This window comes from Kwoniella bestiolae, chromosome 2, assembly GCF_000512585.2.
Source record: "Kwoniella bestiolae CBS 10118 chromosome 2, complete sequence".
In the NCBI taxonomy this organism is placed as follows: domain Eukaryota; kingdom Fungi; phylum Basidiomycota; class Tremellomycetes; order Tremellales; family Cryptococcaceae; genus Kwoniella; species Kwoniella bestiolae.
In genome coordinates, this window is record NC_089242.1 from 2,594,368 (window position 1) to 2,619,299 (window position 24,932).

General features: G+C 47.2%; 9 protein-coding genes across 9 annotated transcripts; 6 read left to right on the top strand and 3 right to left on the bottom strand.

Annotated features, from left to right (window-relative positions):
• Nucleotides 1-1,625: 1,625 nt before the first annotated feature.
• I302_104121 (uncharacterized protein) lies at nt 1,626-4,473 on the top strand (the record flags this gene model as incomplete). Its single annotated transcript, XM_019189487.1, has 7 exons — nt 1,626-2,367; nt 2,420-3,080; nt 3,131-3,360; nt 3,416-3,690; nt 3,790-3,948; nt 4,062-4,208; nt 4,297-4,473. The coding sequence occupies 7 exons, from the start codon at nt 1,626-1,628 to the stop codon at nt 4,471-4,473; spliced, it is 2,391 nt and encodes a 796-aa protein (XP_019049049.1).
• Nucleotides 4,474-4,866: 393 nt separating this feature from the next.
• On the bottom strand, nt 4,867-8,468 carry I302_104122 (uncharacterized protein; the record flags this gene model as incomplete). Its single annotated transcript, XM_019189488.1, has 10 exons — nt 4,867-5,211; nt 5,309-6,003; nt 6,061-6,178; nt 6,245-6,751; nt 6,807-6,951; nt 7,009-7,241; nt 7,299-7,478; nt 7,546-7,734; nt 7,831-8,074; nt 8,239-8,468. The coding sequence occupies 10 exons, from the start codon at nt 8,466-8,468 to the stop codon at nt 4,867-4,869; spliced, it is 2,886 nt and encodes a 961-aa protein (XP_019049050.1).
• A 475-nt stretch (nt 8,469-8,943) lies between these two features.
• Nucleotides 8,944-10,648, top strand: I302_104123 (GTP-binding protein ypt2; the record flags this gene model as incomplete). Its single annotated transcript, XM_019189489.2, has 8 exons — nt 8,944-8,966; nt 9,091-9,122; nt 9,230-9,301; nt 9,476-9,534; nt 9,624-9,636; nt 9,776-9,871; nt 10,050-10,257; nt 10,522-10,648. The coding sequence occupies 8 exons, from the start codon at nt 8,944-8,946 to the stop codon at nt 10,646-10,648; spliced, it is 630 nt and encodes a 209-aa protein (XP_019049051.2).
• A 979-nt stretch (nt 10,649-11,627) lies between these two features.
• I302_104124 (uncharacterized protein) lies at nt 11,628-13,081 on the top strand (the record flags this gene model as incomplete). Its single annotated transcript, XM_019189490.1, has 2 exons — nt 11,628-11,756; nt 11,885-13,081. The coding sequence occupies 2 exons, from the start codon at nt 11,628-11,630 to the stop codon at nt 13,079-13,081; spliced, it is 1,326 nt and encodes a 441-aa protein (XP_019049052.1).
• A 501-nt stretch (nt 13,082-13,582) lies between these two features.
• On the top strand, nt 13,583-14,839 carry I302_104125 (dephospho-CoA kinase; the record flags this gene model as incomplete). The annotated part of the gene is made up of 4 exons (XM_019189491.1): nt 13,583-13,589; nt 13,659-13,688; nt 13,783-14,152; nt 14,386-14,839. The coding sequence occupies 4 exons, from the start codon at nt 13,583-13,585 to the stop codon at nt 14,837-14,839; spliced, it is 861 nt and encodes a 286-aa protein (XP_019049053.1).
• Nucleotides 14,840-15,212: 373 nt separating this feature from the next.
• I302_104126 (dihydropteroate synthase) lies at nt 15,213-17,723 on the top strand (the record flags this gene model as incomplete). Its single annotated transcript, XM_019189492.1, has 4 exons — nt 15,213-15,779; nt 15,914-16,318; nt 16,409-16,653; nt 16,736-17,723. 4 exons carry the CDS (start codon nt 15,213-15,215, stop codon nt 17,721-17,723), a joined length of 2,205 nt encoding a protein of 734 aa, XP_019049054.1.
• Nucleotides 17,724-18,234: 511 nt separating this feature from the next.
• On the top strand, nt 18,235-20,774 carry I302_104127 (dihydroxyacetone kinase; the record flags this gene model as incomplete). The annotated part of the gene is made up of 8 exons (XM_019189493.1): nt 18,235-18,247; nt 18,323-18,421; nt 18,516-18,861; nt 19,058-19,199; nt 19,268-19,535; nt 19,643-19,924; nt 20,036-20,410; nt 20,521-20,774. The coding sequence occupies 8 exons, from the start codon at nt 18,235-18,237 to the stop codon at nt 20,772-20,774; spliced, it is 1,779 nt and encodes a 592-aa protein (XP_019049055.1).
• Nucleotides 20,775-21,067: 293 nt separating this feature from the next.
• I302_104128 (uncharacterized protein) lies at nt 21,068-22,285 on the bottom strand (the record flags this gene model as incomplete). Its single annotated transcript, XM_065869804.1, has 6 exons — nt 21,068-21,234; nt 21,330-21,449; nt 21,568-21,694; nt 21,787-21,852; nt 21,925-22,082; nt 22,249-22,285. The coding sequence occupies 6 exons, from the start codon at nt 22,283-22,285 to the stop codon at nt 21,068-21,070; spliced, it is 675 nt and encodes a 224-aa protein (XP_065725876.1).
• Nucleotides 22,286-23,451: 1,166 nt separating this feature from the next.
• Nucleotides 23,452-24,189, bottom strand: I302_104129 (uncharacterized protein; the record flags this gene model as incomplete). The annotated part of the gene is made up of 2 exons (XM_019189495.1): nt 23,452-23,650; nt 23,813-24,189. The coding sequence occupies 2 exons, from the start codon at nt 24,187-24,189 to the stop codon at nt 23,452-23,454; spliced, it is 576 nt and encodes a 191-aa protein (XP_019049057.1).
• Nucleotides 24,190-24,932: the final 743 nt, after the last annotated feature.

Genomic DNA, 24,932 nt, shown 5'->3' on the forward strand with positions numbered 1-24,932 from the left:
GGGTTGACTCGAGTCAAAGGTCTTTATGACCGACTCTGCTACTCGCTATCTTACCTGCTCGGTTCGCTCCCGCCACTAGGTCCTCTCAAGATTCTTGCTCTTGAGCTTCATTCCCCGCTCTCTCCCTTGTCATCCTCCCTTTGTCTCCCTCGACAGATACGGCAAAAATGACATTATCAGTATCAGTATTGACAACACACCTATAGAAAAGGGGGAAAGGAAGAAGAGACGAGAACAGGAAACGAGCACAAGCGACATTGGACACGGTGGGTGGCGCGATAACCTGAATATGAAATCGAGCTGGGATGCGCTGTACCCGCTATTTCGGGTCCCCAATGTACGGCGAATAGTTAGGTGAGGGGAACGGAGTCGCGATAGGTTGTTACACGCAGACACCATATGAAGAACACAGAGGATACCACAGGTATCGAACAGTGTTGACAGGCTCTGCGACAGAAAAGCGTGAATTGTGCAGAACGATGTAGCACGACCCAGCGAATGCGCCGTGAGATATGTATTGTCCTATCGGCCGTTTCCGCTTATACTTCCCTTGTTCCTGATAGAAAGACCAGACCGAACAACTGGCGAGAAGCGGTGGGTACTCCTTTGAAGGCTTATACCCACCCATGGGGTCTAACCTTCCTGGGTCCGTTGTCTGTCATCGCATGTAACAACTGCGCATCGCGGGGCAGCCCTCTCTTCTTCGATTTCGGTTACACGTTCATTCCACGAACAAGGGTAGTGACGTTTATATCGCTAAATACCCTAACTAATGGGTTTGGGTATGAGTCTCTCGACTCGACTTGCTCATCGGGGCGACATGGGTGAACTCGTAACAGATGGAAATGACGCAGACAGCGGTTGATGATATGGGGGATATGATATAAAAATCTTTCAGGTTATTTCGTGCTTAGTGCAGATTCCCAATCGTTTATCGAAAGTTGGGAATTTTGATCAATTTGCAGAAGTCTTTCAAAATTTGTGGTCCGTTTCCACTTGGATGATACGCCGGACCGCGGGCCGAGCAAAAGGAAAGAGATGACTACGGGCCGCACGTCATTTCCAGGGTAAAACATCCTTATTATCTGATTTTAGCGTATGGTCAAAGGGATGCTAGGGTCACCACTTTTGCCGCATTTTCATTTTAAAACAGCTTTCCATCTGATTCTGATTCTGAGATTAAAAGTAACAGTCACCGACTACCATCCATCTACATCCATCCACATCCATCTCATCGTCCTTTTCTCTTTTGTCTGTTCTGACATATCCTTGTACATACCTTACTGTACAACAAAGAGCATCGCTCATCGCTCACTGCTCATCTCCTCCTCGACAACGAATTGTCGAGAGTTGACCATACACCCCGAAAACCCACCGGTCCATATTTGATCCGGTTTCATTTCATCGATATCCATCTTCACGATCCTCTGTTCGATCGTATAAATCATCCCACCTATAATCACGAAGACACCTTGAACAGTCTTCTACATCCAAACCCTTCTATCAAAGGAGAATACATCCTTTGTCAAAGATCGGATCAACCACACACGTGTGTTGATATCATCACTACATAAATCAACCCAATTCACTTCCTTCCCCTTCCATAATCACCCATTCCCCTCACAATGTATCGAGGTCGATCATTCATGCCCGGACGAAGGGCCCTCGTCCTCTCCACCGCCACCGTAGCTGTTGGATCAGCTTACCTCCTCTCCCGACCCGCCTACGCCGACTCCCAACCCGTCCCAGTCTACAAGAAACGACCAGGACCATTATGGTCACCTCCCTCCCGAGCTCAGATGCTCGAACACCTCCGAACATCCGGTATCTACGTGCATCGAACTTCCGATGGTGCACCTGAACCTGGAGCTGTGTTGAAGAAAGATGAAGCCGAGTCGGAGGGTGATGACGTGTTCGATCTTTTGATCGTTGGTGGTGGTGCTACTGGTGCTGGTACAGCTTTAGACGCCGCTAGTAGAGGTCTGAAAGTAGCTTGTGTGGAAAGAGACGATTTCGCAAGTGGTACTTCCTCCAAATCTACTAAATTGGTACATGGTGGTGTACGATACTTGCAAAAAGCCATTTTCGAATTAGATTACGAACAATGGAAGTTGGTCAAGGAAGCTCTCAAGGAACGAAGAGTCTTCCTGGAAACCGCCCCTCATCTTTCCAGTATGCTTCCTATTCTCCTCCCTATTTACACCTGGTGGCAACTCCCTTACTACTACGCCGGTTGTAAACTCTATGATATCCTCGCCGGTAAGGAGAACATGGAAAGTGCGTACTGGATGGGTAAAGGTAAAGCCATGGAGGCTTTCCCAATGTTGAAGTCCGATGGTTTGGTTGGTGGTGTGGTCTACTACGATGGTGAGTTTTTCGTACATTACTGGACCGATAAGTGTGCTGACAAGAGCTACAGGACAACACAATGATTCTCGAATGAACATCTCCCTCGTCATGACCGCTGTGCAGCACGGTGCTGTGATGGCCAACCACGTCGAAGTCACCGCTCTCCACAAACGACCAGACCCATCGCGAGGTGGTGAAGAGAGAATTTACGCTGCTTCTCTCAAAGACCGAATGACTGGTGAGGAGTGGAAAGTCCGATGTCGAGGTGTCATCAACGCTACCGGACCTTTCAGTGACGGTGTACGAAAACTTGATGAACCAACTACCAAGGAGATCGTCGCTCCCTCTGCCGGTGTACACATCACTCTCCCCAACTACTACGGTCCCAAGACCATGGGACTCCTTGACCCTGCTACCTCCGATGGCCGAGTCATCTTTTTCTTACCATGGCAAGGAAACGTTATTGCCGGTACCACCGATTCCCCCACCACCGTCTCACAAAACCCCGTCCCCGCCGAGAAGGAAATTCAATGGATTCTCGACGAGGTCAGAAACTACCTTTCTCCTGATGTTAAAGTCAGACGAGGTGATGTGCTTTCCGCCTGGTCAGGTATCCGACCTTTGGTGATGGACCCTGCTGCCAAGAACACCCAATCGCTCGTTAGAAACCACATGATCAACATCAGTAAGGGTGGTTTGTTGACTATTGCTGGTGGTAAATGGACAACATAGTGAGTTATTCTTCCCTTCGCTAAGGTTCATCTACTGACTGCATGTGAAGCCGAGCTATGGCTGAGGAAACCGTCGACGCTGCTATCAAAGAGTACGGTCTCAAACCCATCGGTCCAAGCACGACTGAACACATCAAGCTTGTCGGTGGTCACGCCTGGAGCAAGACAATGTACATCAAGCTTATCCAGCAATTCGGTCTTGAGACTGAAGTAGCCAAGCACTTGTCTGAATCTTACGGTGACCGAGCTTGGACCGTTGCTTCTATGGCTTCTACCACTGGTGAGTTTCACGATGCTAGTTGCCCATCATGCAGTTAGCTAACCCTACTCTACAGGCGAGTCATGGCCCCTCCACGGTGTCCGAATCTCACCTTTGTACCCATACATCGAAGCTGAGGCTCGATATGCCGTTCGATGCGAATACGCTTTGACCGCTGTCGATTTCATCGCTCGAAGAACCAGGTTATCATTCTTGAACGTTCAAGTCACCTTGGAAACTTTACCCCGAGTCATCGATATCATGGGTGAAGAGTTGGGTTGGGACAGATCAAAGAAGGAATCTGAATTTGACAATGCCGTCGAATTCTTGAAATCTATGGGTCTACCTGAAGTGAGTGTTCATAAAAACAGAAAGCAGAAGCGAATCATGTCACTGTCATTGCAAGGCAAAGAAGAAGCAATACTGATGAATCAACTTGAACCTCAACAGCAAGCTACCAAGATCAAACTCGCCGACGTTGCTAAATCGCACGGTAACATCGGTACTCTCGGTCTCGCCAACAGTGAAGATGCCAAATTGTACGCTCGAGCTCAATTCACTCCCGATGAAGTTAGCAACTTGAAGAAACAATTCGAGGACTTTGACTTTGTGAGTCTGTTTACCCTTCGTCCGCATATTCATGCAGGTACTTGAGGCTTGCATGGTCACTTTCCTCCTTAGTCTTTGATGAGATGACGCTGACTCTATTACCTCCTTTGTAGGATCATGACCAACATATCACCAAAGCTGACCTCATCCACGCAATGGCCAACATGGGTTATGATTCTTCCACCGAATTGGCGGAGAGTATCTTGAGAGAAGTCGATTTCGGTAGAAAAGGATTTGTCGACTTCCAAGATTACCTTGATGTGAGTTTTGGCTCGTACACTTACACTCTCACAGATCATGCTCGTGACACATATGGTAATGTTTGCTGATCACCTACTATCAACGCAGATCGCCGCTGGTCTTAAGGAGTTATCACTTGAATCCGCTTTCACCCACTTGGCTCAGTTAGACTCATCTCGAAAGATCGGCGAGAAGGCTCAGATTGGTCCTCATGCTGATGATGACAGCACACAGAGGGATACGAGAAGGAAGATCCCCGTTGAGCGATCTGGTGGTGGTACATAAGCTGAAAGTTGAGGTTGTGTAGCGGGACGAAGGGGCAGTACAAGCAGGAAAACATATCATTGTAGTTTGCAGGAATATTTATTGTGTGTCAGGATTAATACCTTTGAACGGAGTTGATTTCATCATTGCCTGTTTGATGGATCATGTTGCGTTTTGGTTCTGATTGGAAGGAAGAAGGAATAGGGAAGATTTGGAGGCGGTTTATAGAAGTATTAATGCATTATCATATCCTTGATTCATCTGGTGATCTTATCTGATCTCTACGGAGCAGACATACTGTTCATCCCTGATAAATTCAATCAGCTATTTCTACACCAACTTCAAACACGACTACTAACACCATATCATCTAGAAGAAAGCACCTGTATCCAAAGGATAACAAGTTAGCAAACGTCATGATATCAAGATTCCCCAGCCCCAGAAACAACCCAACTCACTCATACTGCTCAATTGCCTATAAACGTCCGATCCCAACCGCAATCTCAAAGTACTAGCAAACTGGATCAAACACTGAGACTGATGCTTGAGCAAATTCAACTGGATCAGTCTCGAGTGATCTCCGTATGGCGAGTTTTTCAGGGATTGCGATAAGAGGTGTAAACATTTCATGGTGGTTATGATTATTTCATCGAGGTTGGAAATGACAGGTTGGTCCAGGATATCTCGGAAGTTTTGGGCGTATTTCGATTTTGATGAAGAATCCGCGTCGAGGGGGAGGAGTTGGGTGGATTTGAATGTCTAATTTACAAATACATATCAATATCAATGTCAGTTGGTTTATTCTTTTGCTTGTCATGGGAAAAGGACAGTCGAGAAAGATCGGTGATGAACCCACCTCCAATGCCAGATCAGGCCTGTTCTCCTCAAATTGCCTCAAACCCAATTTCAACTTGAGCAGCACCTCTAATGTGTCCCAATGCAATTTCGAGACTTTCGTCCTCTTAGCGAAATCCCTCTCATAGACATCATGCACCTTCAACGCCAACGTATAGATATCGTTGGTACCTCCGAATGCACCCGACAGACCAATCGTGTTCTCGGTGTTCGAGTTGATATCTTGGGAAGAAGAGGATCGACCAAGCGATTGACCTAACGATCGATTAACGTTCTCTACTACTTTATCGTACGATCCTGCAAGGTGGTATAGCTCGATCGAGTCGATAAGGGATGAATCCAATGATGATTGTTCGGCTGCGCTGAGGACGACCTGCTTGAGGTAATCTTGCTCGTCCACCAATTTCAGCAGCTTCAGATCATTCTCTATTATACCGGTCTCCTTTGTACCGTCTGATCTGACGCTTCCGAGCAATTTGGACCATGATCGTGAGGATAGGACGATATCTCGTACTAATTCTAGACCGAGTTGTTTTTGTCTCTGCCCAATGGCAGGATTGGGAGAGTCGCTGGATAAAGCAACTAGGTAGGCATATTGCAAGGCTGTTTGAGGCTCTAATCGGAAGAAGGGTGAGATGTACTGTTTGATAAGTCGCGGGAAGTTCAGGTAAGGTACGTCGGCTTCATCGGTGATCACTAATTGACGAAATTAAATCAGCTTGATTCTGGTTTGACGCATAAGCTGATACTCACATAACTCTGCTTCTTCGCCTTTGGAAGGTACTCTCAACAGACCGTAGTAGGCCAAAGCGATGGCAAAGTGAACAGCATCAGTCTTGAGCTGAGGTTTCGAGTAGAGGTATGCGATAGCCTAAAGAAGCACAGCTGATCAGCAAATGTAGCGCCAATCGGCTATGGTACCTGAACCGGTGCTTACCTTTTCGAATTGCGCAGTGAACAGCAGAAGATTGAACCAGCTCAAAGGCTTAGTACCGTTCGAATCGAATTTATCATGACCAAACTTCAGCACCAATTTACCCAGATCAACCAGATCGTACTGTTCCTGAGGCGAATCCGAATCCTTTTGACTCTCTCTGACCAAGCTGAGTTGTAACCACATCCAATCTTCGGTTGTCGAAGCTACCTTCGCTGATTTCCTATTCAATTCGAATCTGCCTATCAACTTGTACAATGCGTACTTGAATTGATCGACATTGGGGTTGTTTCGAATATGAGCGTTGAAATCGTTGTACAGTTGATCGCGTTGAGATTTGGGTAATCGCCTTTCACCAGAGGATAAAACAGTTTTGAAGGCACCGGGGAAAGTCCAATCGTCTCGAGAGATGTGTTGTTGATTCTCTGCGATCAAGGTAAGAGCCTCATCGATATAGCCACATCGGACCAGGTAATATAGCTGAGCCCAAAGAAGGGATCCGTTGACGGTCTAAGTGGGACATGTCAGCTGATATTGTCAGTCCCATTAAAATCAGGCAGCTCACCTCAGGTCGGTAGGCATCTCTAGACTCCTTGGATCTCAAGGTGACATCTACAAATGCTCTAATCTTGTTCTTGATACCTGGAACACCACCAAGAGCAGCTTCCTTAGGGTTTTTGGCGATGGTCTCGTCAACGTGTCTTTCGAAACTACAATTATCAAGATGGTCAGCATGTCAATACTTCTCGTACCGTAGATTGACTCACTCTCGCTCCAAAAATCGTCTTCCGCCTGCTACCAACCTTCCTCTAAGCAGAGCAGCATGGTTGGATCGTTGGTCTCCGAGGTATGCAGCAGCGTATTGTCTTTCCTGGACAGGTTCTCCGGGTGCGTAAGAGGGTTCAGCTGAACTAGAAGCGTAATCCGCTGAGTCGCGCAGAGAGGGTTCGTGAGTTAAGTGAGCGAGAATATGGTACGAAGCGGGTAAGAGGGGGTGTTTCTGAGCACGGGGGAGAAGTTAGCTAGATGACCGAATGCTCAAGCCGGTTGTACCCACTGAATCTCCCTTGACAGTCTCTTCTAAAGCTTGACAAAGCTCAAATGGTTCTTTCCGCAATCTCCGTTGGTTGAGCTCCCCAATGACCCTCTCGTACCTGACCATCTTGGTATGCATGACCAAACCACCTTCCCTCGATTCAGAAGTAGATTTGCCCAATTGTGATTGAGCCATAGGGAACTGGAAACATGTGTATCAATATCAGCTGAATTTCCCATCTGATAACCGTCATGGTCAACCGACTTACTCGTCTTGTACTAGCTCCCAAAGCACTTTTACCCAATACGGACCCCGCCAATCCACCATTTGACGATCCAACGATCCCAGCAATCTCTTCGTCCGTCACTCCAAGTTCATCTTGAAGTACTCTGGCTTTCTCGAGTTCCCAATTCTGGAGTATACGTTGTTGGAATTGCTTCTGGAATGAACTGATTGTCTGACACAATACATCCTCATTAGCTCAGTACCCTTCGTGCATCGTACATATGGGCAGTGGATCAGCAGTTTAAGATTTGACAGGACAGGCACCTACTCGTTGCCTTTGAACTTCGATACCACCCAGAATGACCATCTCATGCCAATTCCGGCCCCAAGCTCCAATATCACCATCACCTATCCCATAAGACGGTCCGATATCTCCCAATGGCTCTAACCTGGTTTGCTGAGGTTGTCGCCTTCTCCTCGGTTTCGTAGAGGGTTCAGGAGCGTTCGGGAGTTGGGCGATATTGTGGGTGAGCTGGGAGGTGTTGACTCCAAGGTTGGAAAGGAGATTAAATCTGATGAGACGAATGAATGTTAGTCAACAGGCTTAAATTTACCCTCTGGAAGAAGAAGGAAGATGGACGCTTAACAGACAGCAGAAGAATAGAGGAAAGTTCTCCAGCGGGATTACTGCCTTCCTCCTAAGTTGAGTATCCAATATGCAAGGTAGACTACTCACCCTTCACCTTTCTCATTTCTCCCCCTCTTCCCCCGCCCAGCAACAGCCTCACTCATCCTCTCAATATCATCTATCCCGAACCTGATCTGGGGTAACTCGGAATCATAGTCCACTTCGTTCAATGAATTCGCTTGAGCCAGTAGAGAAGACAAGGTGGTATTGGCTGGTGGTCTGGCTGAGGTCGATCCTCCCAAACCGCCAAAGCCTGTTGATCGGGTTGAGCTATTCATCTTGCTGTGGCTATGGCTCTTTGTGTGTTGGCTGATTTGTCTACGAAGGGATTAGAAGAGGAATGATGATGTTCTTATTCTAATTGTCGAAAGTTAACTTACTGATGAACGCGCCTTGAGCAAAGCAAGTGCCACATGCACGAAATACCGGTTATATGCGAATGAACCATGGTTATATCTCCGTCTGGGGCAAGCAGGGTCGCTACACGTGGAAAAGTGGGAGTAGGAGAAGGGATGTCTATATGCGGTTGAGTCCGGTAGTAGCACTTGAGTGAGCTCATATCATAATAGCAATATAACGTACACAGCAAGTTACATAGTTGGGAGATCACCTGTCCGTATCCATCAATACACCCGTCCACACCATCATCAACTCCACCATACATACCTATTCTACACATCATTCATCCACATATCAACCCTTTCTTCTCATCGTACCACTGCACGACACAAGAGCATAGAAAGACAAGACGATATGGCAGGTCCTCATTACGACTTGTGAGTACACTCCACTCCTCCCTTTCGATAAGATGGTCGGAGACGACGCGTTCTCATCAGTCTCGAATACTGAAATCGTCAGAAGAGGATGAGTGGGTACTGACACCGATTGCTGGGATTATAGCTTGATCAAGTTACTACTTATTGGTGATTCAGGTATGTTACAGGGGCTTGACCATATATACTATATCCATCCTGCCCCCTCGCCTTTCATACAAGCGCCCGAGGAATAGCATCTAACGAAGTGCTATGATATGATGCAGGTGTCGGCAAATCATGTTTACTACTTCGATTCTGTGATGATGCATGGACACCATCCTTCATCACTACTATTGGTGAGTAGATGACTCGGTCACTCCTGAGTCCCTAGCAAGCCGCAGCGGAGGGATATGGTGTTCTCCCTGGCAAGATATTGCCGGTGGCAATGATGGGCGCAGGGAGAATACGATGATACTCATTAAGTCGAGGGCATATCAGATTGATTGTGCTGACTGGATCCATGCGAACAGGTATCGATTTCAAGATCCGAACTATCGAGTTAGACGGGAAGAGAATCAAGTTGCAGATTGTGAGTGTGGTCTTTTCAGTCCATTTCCTGCGGCCTTCAACTCTCTTTTCCAGGATATGGTAGCTGACATTGCTTCGTCATCATGATAGTGGGATACAGCTGGTACGTGAATTCAAATGAATTGAGCCCCCTTAATTACACGCATGCAACCTACATCCTTTCCCCCCAGAGATTTCTTCACCTAAAAATAATTTCACTACTACGCAAGGTCTATGACATGCTGATCTGCTCTTTTGATTAGGTCAAGAACGATTCAGGACCATCACGACAGCTTATTACAGAGGTGCTATGGGTATCTTGTTGGTATATGATGTTACAGATGAGAAATCGTTTAACAGTGAGTTTACGTGGCTCGCAGGATTAGCAGTGTAGGAGAGTAGAAGGAAGGACTGGATACCTTGGATGCCTGCTCCGTGGACATGATCAAGAAACAATGACCGGAGATATACATTCCTGTTCGGGGCAACCCAATCATTTTATACATGACGTACTGACCGATCTTCCTACCCTACCAGACATCCGAACCTGGCACGCCAACATCGAACAACACGCTTCCCCCGGCGTCAACAAGATCTTGATTGGGAACAAATGCGATTGGGACGAGAAGCGAGTGGTGACTCTCGATCAAGGTCGTGCTTTGGCCGATGAGTTCGGTTTGAGGTTCTTGGAGACTTCGGCTAAGGCGAATGAGGGTGTGGAAGAGGCTTTCTTCACTCTTGCTAGGTGAGCTGGGTGTGGGCATTGAGTGGCGTCAGATTGCGAGAATTAGAGATATGTATGGGTGTACTGCTTCTTAGAGAGGAAAATCGCATGGAAGGAGAAGTGACAGTTGAGGTTATAACTGAGATTGGGAAGGGTGATGTGAATCTTTCGCAAGATCAAGGTGAGGGAGGGGGAGGGGAATTCTAGGCAGGCAGAAGAAAGGATATTTGGGTTTGCTCGGTGCATCGTGAGATTGAAGCTGATTTTATATCTTGATAACCGCAGAGATATCAAGACCCGACTTATCGACTCTCAACCTCAAGAAGCCGCACCAGTATCTCTCGGAGCCGATCGACGAGGTGTAGACGTCAACAAGCAATCCAGCACCTCACAAGGTGGATGTTGTAGTTAAGCGTTGGTAGCGGGCAGTCGTGTCAAAGGGTTAGAACCAGAGTATTAGAGCGGCTTAGTAAGGCGGGGACGGATTTACCCTTTTCAATTTGAAGTCACTTCTTTTGCTTCAACTTTCTCACTTCTTTCCACATCCACTCATCCAATCCATCATATTTCCCTTTTGCTCTTATGAAAAACCTGTATTGTATGCGGAAGAATCTATTTATTCTATCCTATTTATATATGATTTCTTTTGAACTTGAGTTTCAGACCTATGCCATTCCTATCACATACCACGTATAGCTTGACTGCCTCGTGGCGGATGAGGATGATGTGTTTTGATATATCACATCCTGCTTTGAGGAAGAAGTCAAGAAGTAAATATCAAATACCCAACTAAGCGAGACTTGAGCAGGCTCAAGAGCACACGTTTGGAACTGTTTCATGTTTCATGTGGTTCTCGCATCGACAGCGTGAGTCACGGTGATGGCATGATGTGAATCCATAAATTGAAAAAGATGAATCTGGGTGTGATAAAATGATAAAACCAAATAAACCCCCCTTATTACTCATGCCTTCGTGCCTCATACGGAATCGCCGATGCACGCAAAATCAAGTTCCGACCCGAGCTCCTATTCCCAAATATTACCTAAAAAGGAAATAACAATAAAAGGAGGTGCACGATCCAATTGGTCAGTGCGTTTGGATTGCACCAGTTTGATCTCATCTCATCGCTAAGTTTTGGGTTTTTCAAATACTCATCTATGTCAATTTCACTTTGATCACCATACGTCGTCACTCTTGTGCTATTTGCAACAATCCCATCTCATCACCATCACCACTCAACCACCCAAGCAACGTCCGTGATTCCCATTCAGTCACGTCAGCACGTCAAACCAAACACCTTAGATTAGATAACAGATTAGCAACACCGAATATCCTTTGATACGGATTAGGATTGCGATTGCAATTGGCAATACCTGGAATCTGGAACAGACATGTCTGATAATAATAACCACAATCACAACCATGCCTCGACTTCGTTAGCTCCTTCGTCGACTGGTTCAAATGCAAATAACAACAACCAAAATAACGATACGGACAATGATGGTTCGGGTACACCCAAAGTGAGTCTTGTGTGATCACTCATTCGTTATTCCCCTCACACTTACCAGTACGCTTGTACTCGTCCAAGCAGACCACACACATCCTTTCTGATGGTGCACGCTCAAACTGACTTTACTCCGCCCTAAAGGACCGCCACGAACCCCGAGGACGTAAACCCAATGACAAGCTTCCACCCTCCCGTGCTCGAGAGGTCCAACGGGCATTCCGACTCCGACGAGCCGAGCATCTCGCTACGCTGGAAGAACGGATCCTCCACCTAGAACAGGAGAACGGATCGTTGAGGGCCCTCTTGAACCTCCCTCTGGCAGATAGGGGTCGGATCGGCTCAGGTCCTACGGGAAGGGGCAAAGCATTGAAGGAAGGTGGTGTACCGATGTCGGAGAGGGTTAGGGCGCGTAAAGAAGCGAGAGAGAGGGAACGAAGAGCGTTGGGTCTACCCACGCCGACCGTCGAGTCGTCGGAGAATGAAACGCATGATGAGATGTCAAATAGTAGAGATATGAGAGATTCGGAAACCCTCTCTCCCAGGGCTAGTTTACCTCCTCCTCCCCCACTACCTACCTCCTCTTCATCCTCCTCGTTCGGTCAACAACAACATAATATCCAACAACCCTTATTCCGGGATACCAATACCTCCCCTCAACCGTTCAATTACCAATTACCCATGCCGTTCAATCTGCCTGTATCGCCCGATCCGGGATTCGCAGATTTCGCTAATTCCCTGACTAACAACGTCGATATATACAAGAATGGGAACTCCTCAGGTGGGACAGGCAACACACCAAACTTCGGAGGGATGTTCAGCATGTTTGATACTCCCTCTGACCAGGACCCATCCCCCAACAACAACAACAATGCATCCTCATCTAAAAATACCATCTCACCTATATCCAACCCCCAACCTGTCCAACTGGATCTCCTCACAAGGTTGAAATCATGCTGTCACGTCTCAGACTCGCACGTGGTGAATGATCCAGGATTATTAGTGTATGCTACAAGGCTGTGCCAGCAATACGGCTGTTCATTCGCTGGACAACATACCGACTCCCACCCCAGGTCGGATAATGAGAATCTCACGTTGGAAGATTCGTGGAGGGCTTTGAAGAGTACCCTGGAGCCTGGTGGATCGGATCCTGATGGGGAGAACAGGATCAACACGGGCAAGATGGCTGCTGAGCTGGTTATAAGAGCTGTTAACTCGAGGAGCGGGAATATGGTGGGGAATAACTCGAACTGGATTATGTGTAGGTTTAGGGAGGGTTTGAGCGTTAAGAAGGGGATGATTCAGGCGTTGGTGCAGGGTTTGGGAGGGAGTTTGGAGTAGGTAGAGTGGGTTGGGACGAGGATTATGACGGTTGGTTGGATGTAGAGGGAAGAGGGAAAAGTGTATGTGGGAGATGTATATCTGGGGGAGGTGTGAGTGTCAGGTAGGAAGAGGACGGCGGTATTGTAGACGCCACGACGATGTTCATGATATACGAAAGATGGACATTCCGGATACTGTAACAACAGTTGATAATATAGATATAATTGTATTATACTCTTTTAAGCCATGTATGTTGTCTGTCACGTCTAAAAACTTCTCTCCTAGAGAGACAAGCCAGATGATTTACCGTTCGATTATGTCAAATGCATTGAAGGTGTGTACGCCGTATGTTGCAGCTACATGTTACAAAGCAGATCCGACTATCGATTTGCGACTTTACCTCCACTTTTCGAGACCAGATAGAGATGATGTTTTGACGTGGTCGTGTTCTAATCTATCCTTTCTTCTTCTTCTTCTCTTTCATGTTAAATGTCATCAAAAATATATTCTTTGCACAACATGTTGGGTGAGCTACTAAAAGCCGATCTTCAGTTCTCGGACTTGCTCAGCTGACAAGGTAATTACATCGACCCAGTCGTCGGTCTCACAGGCGGTATAGCATCAGGTAAGCCGTCAGCCTGATTATCACGTTTTGGATATGGATATACACCGTCGGAGAGGGAATGTCACACTGATATACCTATGTTGTGACCTAATAGGCAAATCCACCGTCTCCAAGATCTTCTCAACCAACCACTCCATCCCCATAATAGACGCCGACCTCCTAGCTCGCGAGGTCATCGAACCTGGCACCTCAGGCTTCTCCCTCATAGTAGACCATTTTGGCGCCGATCGGATCCTCGACTCGTCCGGCCTACTCGACAGAGCAGCACTTGGTGAAATCATTTTCAATGACCCGGATGAGAGGAAGTGGCTCAACTCTGTCATTCACCCGAGGGTACGAAGGGAGATGGTGAAGCGGACGGTGAGTTATTGGTTGGGGGGAGAATGGTGTGTTATTGTGGATGTGCCGCTTTTGGTCGAGGCGGGGATGTGGAGGTGGGTTGGGGACGTTGTGGTTGTTTATGTGTGAGTGTGTGTCTTCTTCTTGGTGTATGAAGTGGTGGGATAGTTTGTGAGGAGGCGATAGTGCAAGGACTAAATTGGACACGACAAGAAGTTAGATGGATAGCTTACAAGTAAAAAGCGGCTTGCTACTTTCGTGTTCTTCCCTCAGCAACTGGATATTCTGTTTTATCCGAAATCCAAACCATATTCCCACTCATGATATCACAACGTTGCTTATCATTCTGAACACTTAGAAACGAAAAACTCCAACTCTCCCGTCTTATATCCCGCCCCGTACCCAACACTCCCCCACTCACCGAAACCCAAGCAAAAGCCCGAATATCATCGCAAATGTCCTTAAGCGAGAAACTCAACTACTCGACCTACGTCCTCGATAACTCAGGAACGATGAAAGACCTAGAAGTGCAGATCGACAAGTTGGTGAGCAAGTGGAAGGTATCGCAGGGATTCAATTACTTTGGATGGTGGTATAAGCTCTGTTGGCTTGTCCCTCCTGTGGGATTGACGGCGGGGTTGATGGTGCTGTTTTCGAGGTGGTTGAAGTATAATGTAGGGAGCAAGAAGGGGAGGAGGAGGGGAAGGGGAGAGGTAGATAGGGGTTGGAAGCCTGAGGAAATTGAGTTGAGGGAGAGGAATGGAAGGCCTGGTGGGAGGAGGAGGACGGGGGGAAGTATTACGGATGAGTAATTGGTTTGATTAGTATGAAATTTTACATAGATCATGCATATACACTGTTGATATACCTATCTACCCGCTTGAGCACTGTCATGCATTCTGCATCCCCACTACCACCGTGTCTGCCCATCGTTCACACCTCACATAGCTGGAGATCAGTATCATGTGCCACGTGAGAATGGGAAAAGACCCTCCACTCGAACAAGTCCACTTTGCATCTCACCTTTGTCCCTTCCCTTCTGCTTTCTTCTTCATCCCCTCTTCTTCTGCTCGACATCATTCACGCTCGAGCAGGAATATCCTGACGAGTGATAACGACTCAAACTACCAACGACCTGATATTGCACCAACACCAATACCAAACTAGCAACTGCCCACCTCTACCATGACCCCCGACAGCGTCAACCTCCGATCCCTCTCCATCCACCTCCCCAACGGCCTCGGTCCATCAGCATTCAACCTCTCTCCTCCTCCACCATGCCCCATAATCCTCAACGTATCTATGAAGCTTCGCCCTGGGTCTATAGTAGATACAGCCACGGGCGACTCGATGGATGGGCTCGGAGTAAATTACTCGGCAGTTTCCAAGGCCATCTACGCACTGGTCTCGTCCCCTATCAAGACTTGGAATAGGCCTTGGACATTGATGCGGGAGGTATCGGCCATTCCATTGGGTCTTCCTGATGTGAATAGGGTCGACGTTGAAGTGATCATGCCCAAGGCGCTGTTGCATGCCGACTCAGCTGTGTATATGGCTAGTCATTCTCTCATGGGAGGGGAAGTGGTGGATGAAGGGAGGAGGTGTGAGGTTAGGGATATAAGGTTGGAATGCGTTATTGGATTACATCCTCATGAAAGAGCAGAGAGACAGAGGCTGGAGATTGATGTTGAGGTGGGAGGTGTGGATTGGGGAGTATGGGGACACAAGGAATTTACGGATCAGGTATATGAGGTGAGTGATGGGTTCCTTGTCTTCCAGATCTGTGTACTCCATGTACATACATTCCTCCAGTCATTCTTCTCACCTTCTTCGCGAGCATCGCAGTGGGCTTGAATACAGGCTCATAGGCCTGACTTGGATTACAGTTCGTATCCGCCTCGTCATATCAGACTATCGAATCCCTCATCCACCACCTCGGATCCCATTTATTCACCATACCAATCCTGTCTGATAAAGACCAACCCGCAAGTACATTGTCAATAACGATACGTAAACCCTCTGCTATACCTTATGCCGTACCCAGTATAACCATACACCGAGACAAGTCAGACTACCCGTCTCCTTCTTCCTTCTCTCCGTCTGGATCTGCTATCGACAAACGCATATTCATAGCCGTGGGATCGAACATTGGAGATAGGGTGGATAACATACACAAAGCTATAAGGGAATTACAGACTAATGGATGTGAGCTGAGACGTACAAGTAGATTGTATGAGAGTGAACCGATGTATGTGGAAGATCAAGATAGGTTCATCAATGGGGTAATTGAGGTGGGTTGATGCTCTGCCTTCGAGCTATCTCATACCTCCTATAGTCAAAATCGTATGAGTAGCCAGCTGAAATGTTCTTTCTTGACGTAGATTTCCACATCTCTGTCCCCTCTCGACCTCCTGCGGCTCCTGAAACGAACTGAGAAATCAGTAGGAAGAACCAAAACTTTTACGAACGGTCCACGGGTCATCGATCTGGACTTGGTATTTTACGGTGAAGATGTGGTGAGGATTGGTGAGAGGGGGAATGAACCTGATGAAGATGGAGTTGGGTGGTTGGAATGCCCCCATAAGAGTTTGGGAGAGAGGGAATTTGTTCTGAGACCTCTGGCTGAGTGGGTTGAAGTCCACCTAGACATGCCAGACCAAGGCTAGCTTATCGTTTCCTACATCGCTGACATTCGATATACTCCGTAGTATCGCACCAAGCTTTGTTCACCCTTCATTACGTCAAACAATCCACCAACTATTATCTCGATTACCTACCACAACTCCACCCCCTCTACAACCCATCATACCCTTCTCTGGCCCGTCCAAGCCGCTACGTCTTTCGTCTCCCTCCATACCATACATCATGTCGATATTCAACGCTACGCCCGACTCATTCTCCGATGGTGATCCTGCACGTACCGATCCTGCCTACGCGATCAAAGCTGTAGAACAGCTGTTCGAGAGGGGTGACGGTCCAGATATACTGGATATAGGGGGGATGTCGACTCGACCAGGTTCAGATCCATGTACGGAGGAAGAAGAGATCAATAGGGTCGTACCACTCATTAAGGCTATTCGAACATCTTCGAACCCCAAACTAAGGGAGGTACCAATATCGATAGATACGTATCGAGCTAGTGTAGCCAAGTTGGCTGTCGAAGCAGGGGCAAGTATGATCAACGATGTCAGAGGCGGAACCGAACCCGGAATGCTGGAAGTGATGGCTCATTCAAAGGTCCCGGTGGTGCTCATGCATTCGAGAGGAGATTCGAAGAATATGAGCTCAAGTGAAATGACAGATTATGCATCCCTCGGAGGGGTAGTACAGGGTGTCAAGAGAGAGTTAACAGAATTAGTGAATAAAGCTATAAAGACGGGGGTGAAACGGTGGAATATAATTTTAGATCCAGGATTGGGATTCGCCAAGACACATAAAGATAATTTGATCTTACTTAGACGTCTACCGGATCTGTTGGAGGGTGAGCTGAAGGGGTATCCGATGTTAGTAGGTGGAAGTAGGAAGGGGTTCGTTGGGAAGACTATTGGACGGGATGTACCCAGTGAGAGGGGATTCGGAGATGCTGCGTTGAATGCTCATTGTGTTTGGAGTGGGGTGGTGGACGTGCTTAGAGTGCATAGCCATAGGGAGACGAGGGATACTGTTAAGATGGGGGTGGGTATAAGGGATGCTTAAGGGATGGTTGTGGGTGTGTACTGTATATAGAGGAATTAGATGCGAAGGCAGAGTCAACTGTCACTTTACTTGCCCTGCAGGTCAATTGATGGCCTATTCCTATTACCTTTGCCTCTGCTTTGTTCGATGCTCTTTGCTATCTCCGCCTCCGCGAGGTTGTCTCATAACGTACAGTACGATGCACTTGGTAAAATGCGGTTATACCGTCCTACCCCTCTCGGCAGATAGGTGGAAGTTATATAACAACATTGATCCGGTAACTACCGGATAATACGATTGACCCGAGCCAAAACAATGATTTCGGACCGAGAAGCAATGGCTGCACCTGAGCGGGCAAGCATTCCTCTCCTCTACTTTGTGCTTGGCCCCCCACATCTCTGGCCGAATACTCACTACGCACTCACCCTATGTAACAACGGGTAAACCTGCTTGCTTGTCTATCTTTGTTGTATCCCATTGAACTCTCACCTGTTGTCATCTCCTTGACCTGAATTTGTAATTCACATACACAATGGCTCCTCAACGTGAGTGACGAGTGACCTGTTGCCAGCTATAACAACAAGCATGATGACAAAGCTGACAATCAAATGCGGGCCTAGACAAACACCTGCTCAATAACCCCGCTACGCTCGTAGTAGACTCCCTCAAAGGGTTGGTCAACCTCAATCCCAATATCAAGTTTGACGAGGGACAGCGAGGTCAGTTCCCCCCCACCACCCTCTCCAACCTCGACGTCCATATCACCCTGGTAAAAGAGCCATCAGAGCTGATCAAAGTTACCCTCCAACATAGTAATCTACACCCCACCCACCCAACCCAGAGTAGCCCTCCTCTCAGGCGGTGGATCAGGCCATGAACCCGCCCATGCTGCCTTTGTCGGCCCAGGTCTCCTGGACGCAGCTGTATGCGGAAACATCTTTGCGTCCCCCAATGTCGCGCAGGTCCGACGTGGTGTCGAACTTGTCACTGGCGACAAGGGGGCATTGATAGTGGTTATGAACTATACTGGAGATGCGTTACACTTCGGTCTCGCGGCGGAACAGTACAAGGCTTCTGGGAGGAAGGGGGATGTCAGAGTGTTGTTGGTTCAGGATGATGTGGCTGTTTCAAGGGAGCAGGGGACTATTGTGGGAAGACGGTGAGTCTGGTTGCATCAAACATCTCTTCCTCTTCATTCCATGTCCAAAAGATTTACGTACTCTGTGGGGAGAGGGCGATAGTATCCTTTTCCTTTGCATTGATCGCCCCTTACAAATCCCTTTCAAGTGAAGTTGAGAACAGAAAAGCCCAAAGTAAAGAATGGACAGCTGATGTATGCTCTATCCGTCCCATAGTGGTCTCGCAGGTACCATCCTAGTCTACAAGATCGCCTCCGCCCTCTCAGATCAAGGCGCAAACCTCGATAATGTCGAAGACGTGGCCAAATACGTTACCTCACGATTAGGTACCATCGGTGTAGGACTGGACCATTGTCATGTGAGTGATAATTTATGTCTGCTCCTATGTACTGCTTGTTGATGCTAATCTATATGATGTATGCACAGGTGCCCGGAACCAAGGCTGGTGAATCTCATTTGGAAGAGAACCAGCTCGAGTTAGGAATGGGTATCCACAACGAATCGGGTACCCACAAGCTTGAGATTCCCTCTATTGCTGAGTTGGTCGATCAGATGTTATTCAAAATTACCAATACCAACGATCCTGAGAGATCTTACGTTCCATTCAAGGGTGATGGGTCGGACGAGGTAGTATTGCTCGTCAATAACTTGGGAGCTATTAGTGAATTGGAGATTGGAGGTATCACCAGCGAAGGTGAGTCGGATCATACCATGCACCCCCATGATATTACATATATTCGGCCATGGCACAAGAAGTTGAGATTTGAGCTGATATCCCATCACCTTGCCCTTCGTGCTCAGCCGTCAAATGGCTCCAATCCAAAAACATCAAGACCCGCAGAGTTCTTTCCGGAACATATATGACCTCGCTCAACATGCCTGGATTCTCCCTCACCTTGTTGCTCCTCCCCGGTAAATCCGAGTCGGCCAAATACTCCTCCTCGCAAATCTTGGAATACCTCGACGCTCCTGCCAGTGCGCCCGGGTGGTCTTGGACCTCGGGCAAGGAACCTGGAGTGGTGGGTGAGAAGGTCGATGAGGCGGCCGTAGAGGACAAGAAGGGTAAAGAGGTTGATCTGGCTCGTAAGTCATTCTTCACCTGCTTCGTCTAGGTATATCTCGACAAGACAGACTCCTTGAGAGCTATATCTTCATATCTGAGATAGTATTACTGACATATTCTTTTTGACATAGCCACCGACCCATCCGAATTCATCTCAGCAATCAAACGATCCTGCCGAGCTCTCATCGCCGCCGAACCAGAACTCACAAAGCAGGATCAAATCGCGGGTGACGGAGATGCGGGTCTGACCCTCGAGGCAGGTGCCAAAGCCCTTCTCAAAGCTATTGACTCTGGTAAATTGAACGGAAAAAACGTGATCTCAGATATCGGTGTGATTGCCGAGGTGGTCGAAGAAGATATGGGAGGTACTTCCGGTGCTTTGTATTCCATCTTCTTTGCTGGGTTGGGTAAAGCTCTTAGAGATGCTGCGGATGCGGGCAATAAGACTACTACGCCGGAAGTTTGGAGTGGGGCTGCTGCTAAAGCCCTAGAAACTTTGTATAAATGTGGGTTTCAAACTTTCATCTCGATTGATCCTCACTCTACCATCTCAATTTGATCATTGGCGTTTCTGTTTTTATCGTTAACAATGCTGACTGATAATTTGCGTGAATAGACACAAGGGCTCGACCACCTTCACGAACCCTCGTGGACCCTCTCGAAGCATTCATCGCCTCCCTCCCCTCCAAGGGACTCAACGGAGCTGCCGACGATGCCCAAAAGGCAGCTGACAAGACCAAAGAGCTTGTGGCTAAGGCAGGTCGAGGTGCCTATGTCAACCAGGAGGATCTCAAGAAGAGGGAAGTTCCCGATCCTGGTGCTTGGGGTATTTGGAGGATCGTGGATGGTTTGAGGGGGTTTGAGGCGTAATTAGATTCTATCTGTTTAGTGATCTAAGGAGTAAGAAGTGTTTTATTTTGATATGCATCTCGATTATTATTCATTATACCGACTGGTCAAACCGAAGCAAAATGCCCCTGTGCCATCTACCATCTACCGTCTACGTTCTACCGTCTACCTCTATACGATGTGTGAAACGTATCTGCAGACCTTTCTAATGAATAGTCGAAGTATCTCTAGATCGTTTCCGTACTCGTCGCCGGTGGGCAATGCTAAGTAATCGTGAAACGAGGCATCAGCAATTCATTCAAAATGTTACCACCTTAATCATATGGTCTGTTCTCGGGGACTGAACTCACGTTAAAACCCTCCAGAGCAGGTAACCCCCATTCCTCAGGATTGAACTCCTCCAAATGCTCCAACACCTGCTTAGCACCAAAGTTGGCTGCGGGGTCGAGCGCAAGCAGTTCGGGATCCGGTACCCAGATGACTAATGGATCGTTGGAACATTAACAAGGTGTGATTTGTGGGACCTGTGTGTTGGTCGTAGAAGAAGTGGAAGGTAGATTGGATTGTTTGACTCACCATTCATACCTGCCGCTACACCTGCTGTAACTCCAGGTCTGGCATCTTCAAATACCATTCCCTTTGATCTCTCGATCCGTTGGGAGTCGGTACATGATTCTGCTGTTCCGACGTCTCTCCCTGTAGAGTGGGTAGATGATCAGCCCACTCTCCTTGTATATGATTCAATCCATGACCTGGGTTGTCAAACTGCGAGAACGGAATGATCGACTTCGGGCAAGTACTTGGAAGTACTCACCTAAGCTGTGTGCAGCAGCTAAGAACACATCGGGTTTGGGTTTCCCCCTACCCGGTTTCACTTCGGGCGAATCTCCCGTTAAGATGCAGTTTGGTGGGAAGAGCGAGAAGATGTGGGGGAGGTGGGTCTGTAAATCATCATGAACGCGATCAGCGATTATGAATCAACGGATCCACAGGTTACGGTTGATCGTAGATGAAGTGAAATAGGACAGCTCACAGTTTTATAAGTGAAATTCTCGTACGTCGAGCCAGTAGCCAAGGCAATAGGAACTCCAGCTTCATACTATCATATCACATACAGTGTTATTCAATCATCATTCTTTCTTTCATACCGAGCTGTACCCGCTAGACCCACCAATCCTTTCACCAAAGCCGCGGCCCCTCTCATCGGTTCGACCTTCCTGAATAGCTCTTCCCTCTTCCTGTCCCCCTCTCTCATGTATTCTTCTGTCGTCATGTCTTCCTTGACTCGCGGGAAGTGCGAGAGGATGTATTCTGCTGCCATGTGTGAGGCTAATGTTCATCAAGAAGACATAAAAATTCAACGTCAACGTCAGCTTGACCAGACGATTCCTCGGGCAATCGGTGATGGGTGAATATTGATTCGAGCTGTTCACGGGAGAGATGCGCTGGGCAGACCGCAGAGATGTAGAGAGTGAAGGAAAAGAAAGACACTCACTCTTACCCATCACTCCAGCTTTGATCTCCCACGTCATCTTATAGCCATATCGTTCGAGCGTGCTGTCTAAAAGTCATAACAGTCGTCGTCAGCCTAGAGCTATCCAGGCAGCTTGGCCGAAGACCTACTCGTCACCTGTGTGTATATCCTCTATAAATACAAGTATACATTAGCTTCGACAAGGTCACCAGAGGAGAACTATCGAACATACCTCTGAGTCACTATCATCATGAAACGACAGAATATATCAATCAGTAAGAGTATCCTCGGGATGTCATCGCCTGATTTGAGATCCAGCTCACACTGATATAAAGGAATAAAGAAAAATCAGATCATTTGTTAGCACTGCTGTACAATGATCATGTGGTGATTCCATGTTATACGGGTACGGTTGACTGACTCACTCAATAATCCATCCATGTCGAATATACAATACTCAATCTTCGGTCTAGGTTCCGCCCCGGATGTGCTGGACGACATGGCGAGGGAGTGGTATTGTAGCTTCAGATTTGTTCGATGGTGAGGGGGAATTATGTGGGGGATTTCAAGAATAGGATAGTATTGATCAGCTCGATGATGTTGATTATAAATAGCTGTTTAGTAGAAAGTCGAGTCACTTGCGATTCAACGAATATGATGGACGAACAAACGATATTCCGAGATCGGACCGGGAAAGTCAGTCCTCTTCTCCCCGACTTGGCTTCATTCCTTCACAGTCAATGAGAGCAACCTCTAGCTTATCCTGCTCCATTCCTCTCTGAACCCACATGATATTGTCTGGATAGTGCTCTGCTAGTCATGTACACGAGTCACTCTGCCTCGCTCCAACCTTCGCTTCGATACGTATTTTCATACTTGATAATAATATATACCGCCAAACCCTCTATCAATTCTATATGTGTGATATGATAAATGTCCCTCTTTCCTTTTGGATCAAAGCAAAGCAAGAGCAAGGGGGTTGAATAAGGCGAGAAAGGATTTCTCTGCTATGAATCGTTGTTAAAGAACACTTAGCGAAGAACGAAAGCGAAAAGGTAAAAATGTCCATGTATAAAAGGTGAAATGTCCAAGAGCAGAAAATAAGATATTTGATCTATAGATATTTGACTTGGTACGGTGATGCTACAATGTGTTAATGCTATTATAATGCGAGGACGACTTGAACCCGAGAAACGAAAGACAAGCTGATGCTGAGTTGAAAGCCTAACCCATCACCACCTGATCTTCATCCTCCGATTCCAGTCCTATAGCAGTCACTGGCGTAGCTGGTGTGGTGGTTCCCTTCTTGACGCAGGTTTGTCGATCGGGTGAGACAACGTATCCGTCGTAGCATGAGTATACAGCGCACGAACCGGATTCGCAGCCTGTTGCTCGTGCGTTGGCGATTAGGGAGCAGTCTTGGCTATGTACGAGATAAGATTGAGTCAGCTTACTGTACAGTCACATGGCTTGATTAATGACTGAGTGATGGCCTGATTGAACGGATGCAGATCAAGTGATGGCAATGCACCAATGATCTGCACCATCAGACCGAACGAATACAGATCCACGCGTATAAACTCACCCTGCACCAAGCGCCAAACAACCCCCACAAGAGTTCAATTCCGTATCCAGTTCCACACACTCAAAACCAACTTTGAACCAATCCGCCAGACTGTTCAGACTACTCTCCAACTTTGTCACGCTCTCTGTCGTGATGTCCTCAGAAGTGGGGATGGGACAAGCGACAGATCCGCCGGGACAGAGGAAACTTGAGTAATCCTTCTTCTTGAGGGGTTCAACTTTCTTGGCACGTTTTTGCGCGCCCATACGACGTGATGGCTGGGGTGCTCGGGGTTGGAGTTTGTCGGCTGCTGCTGCGGCGTTGACTAGTGATAGTAAGGTTGTGGATAGGACGAAGAGGAGGATGAGGCGGGTAATGGATGATGGTAGGGATATCATTGTGGGTGTTTGGGTTGTCGTGTGGACGTGAGGTAGTTGGCGAAGATACCGATATTAGATAGAGTGATTTGTTTGGGTGTTTGTTGATGGATGATGTTGTTATTGAAATAGAGGCGATATATATCTTCTAGGTGTTGTGGTTTGTTTTCAAGAAATCAACAACTTCCTTGAATATACTAAATCCGAAATAAGATACCACCTGACCAATGCGTGTTTGCTTTAGAAGGAATGTCCTTCGATGCTACTAATTTGATATCTCGGGCACTGAGAAGATTCCACTCCGTCACAAAAGTCCTTCTGATGGGATAACTGATGATTCGATTGCTACGCTGTAAGGAATGTTTGGTTTAGATTCTGCTTCTTTATGTTGATGATCGACAAAAGGAATTCCTTTGGTTTCTTTCTTTCTCTCTACGAGTTGAGTAAGATAAGGAAGGACCGTAAGGCAGAAGTATATCCTTGTTGTTGCGTACACGGCGTTCGTTCTCCTATTTCCTCGCGGTTCTCACGCTATACTAGCTATTCTGCGAAAAATCTTAATGATGCTCCGATACCTTTGATGTTCTCTACTAATGTGATATATGTAAGTTCAAAGAATGAAAGATGAAATAAAGAGTAATGTGAGATGGGATATATCACTTGTGATGATATGAGTGGGAAGATATGGGAGTGGTATGTACGTGCATGTACAGCAATAGTAGTATGAGTAGTACTAGTTATGAAAAAGGGCTGCAACATCAGAG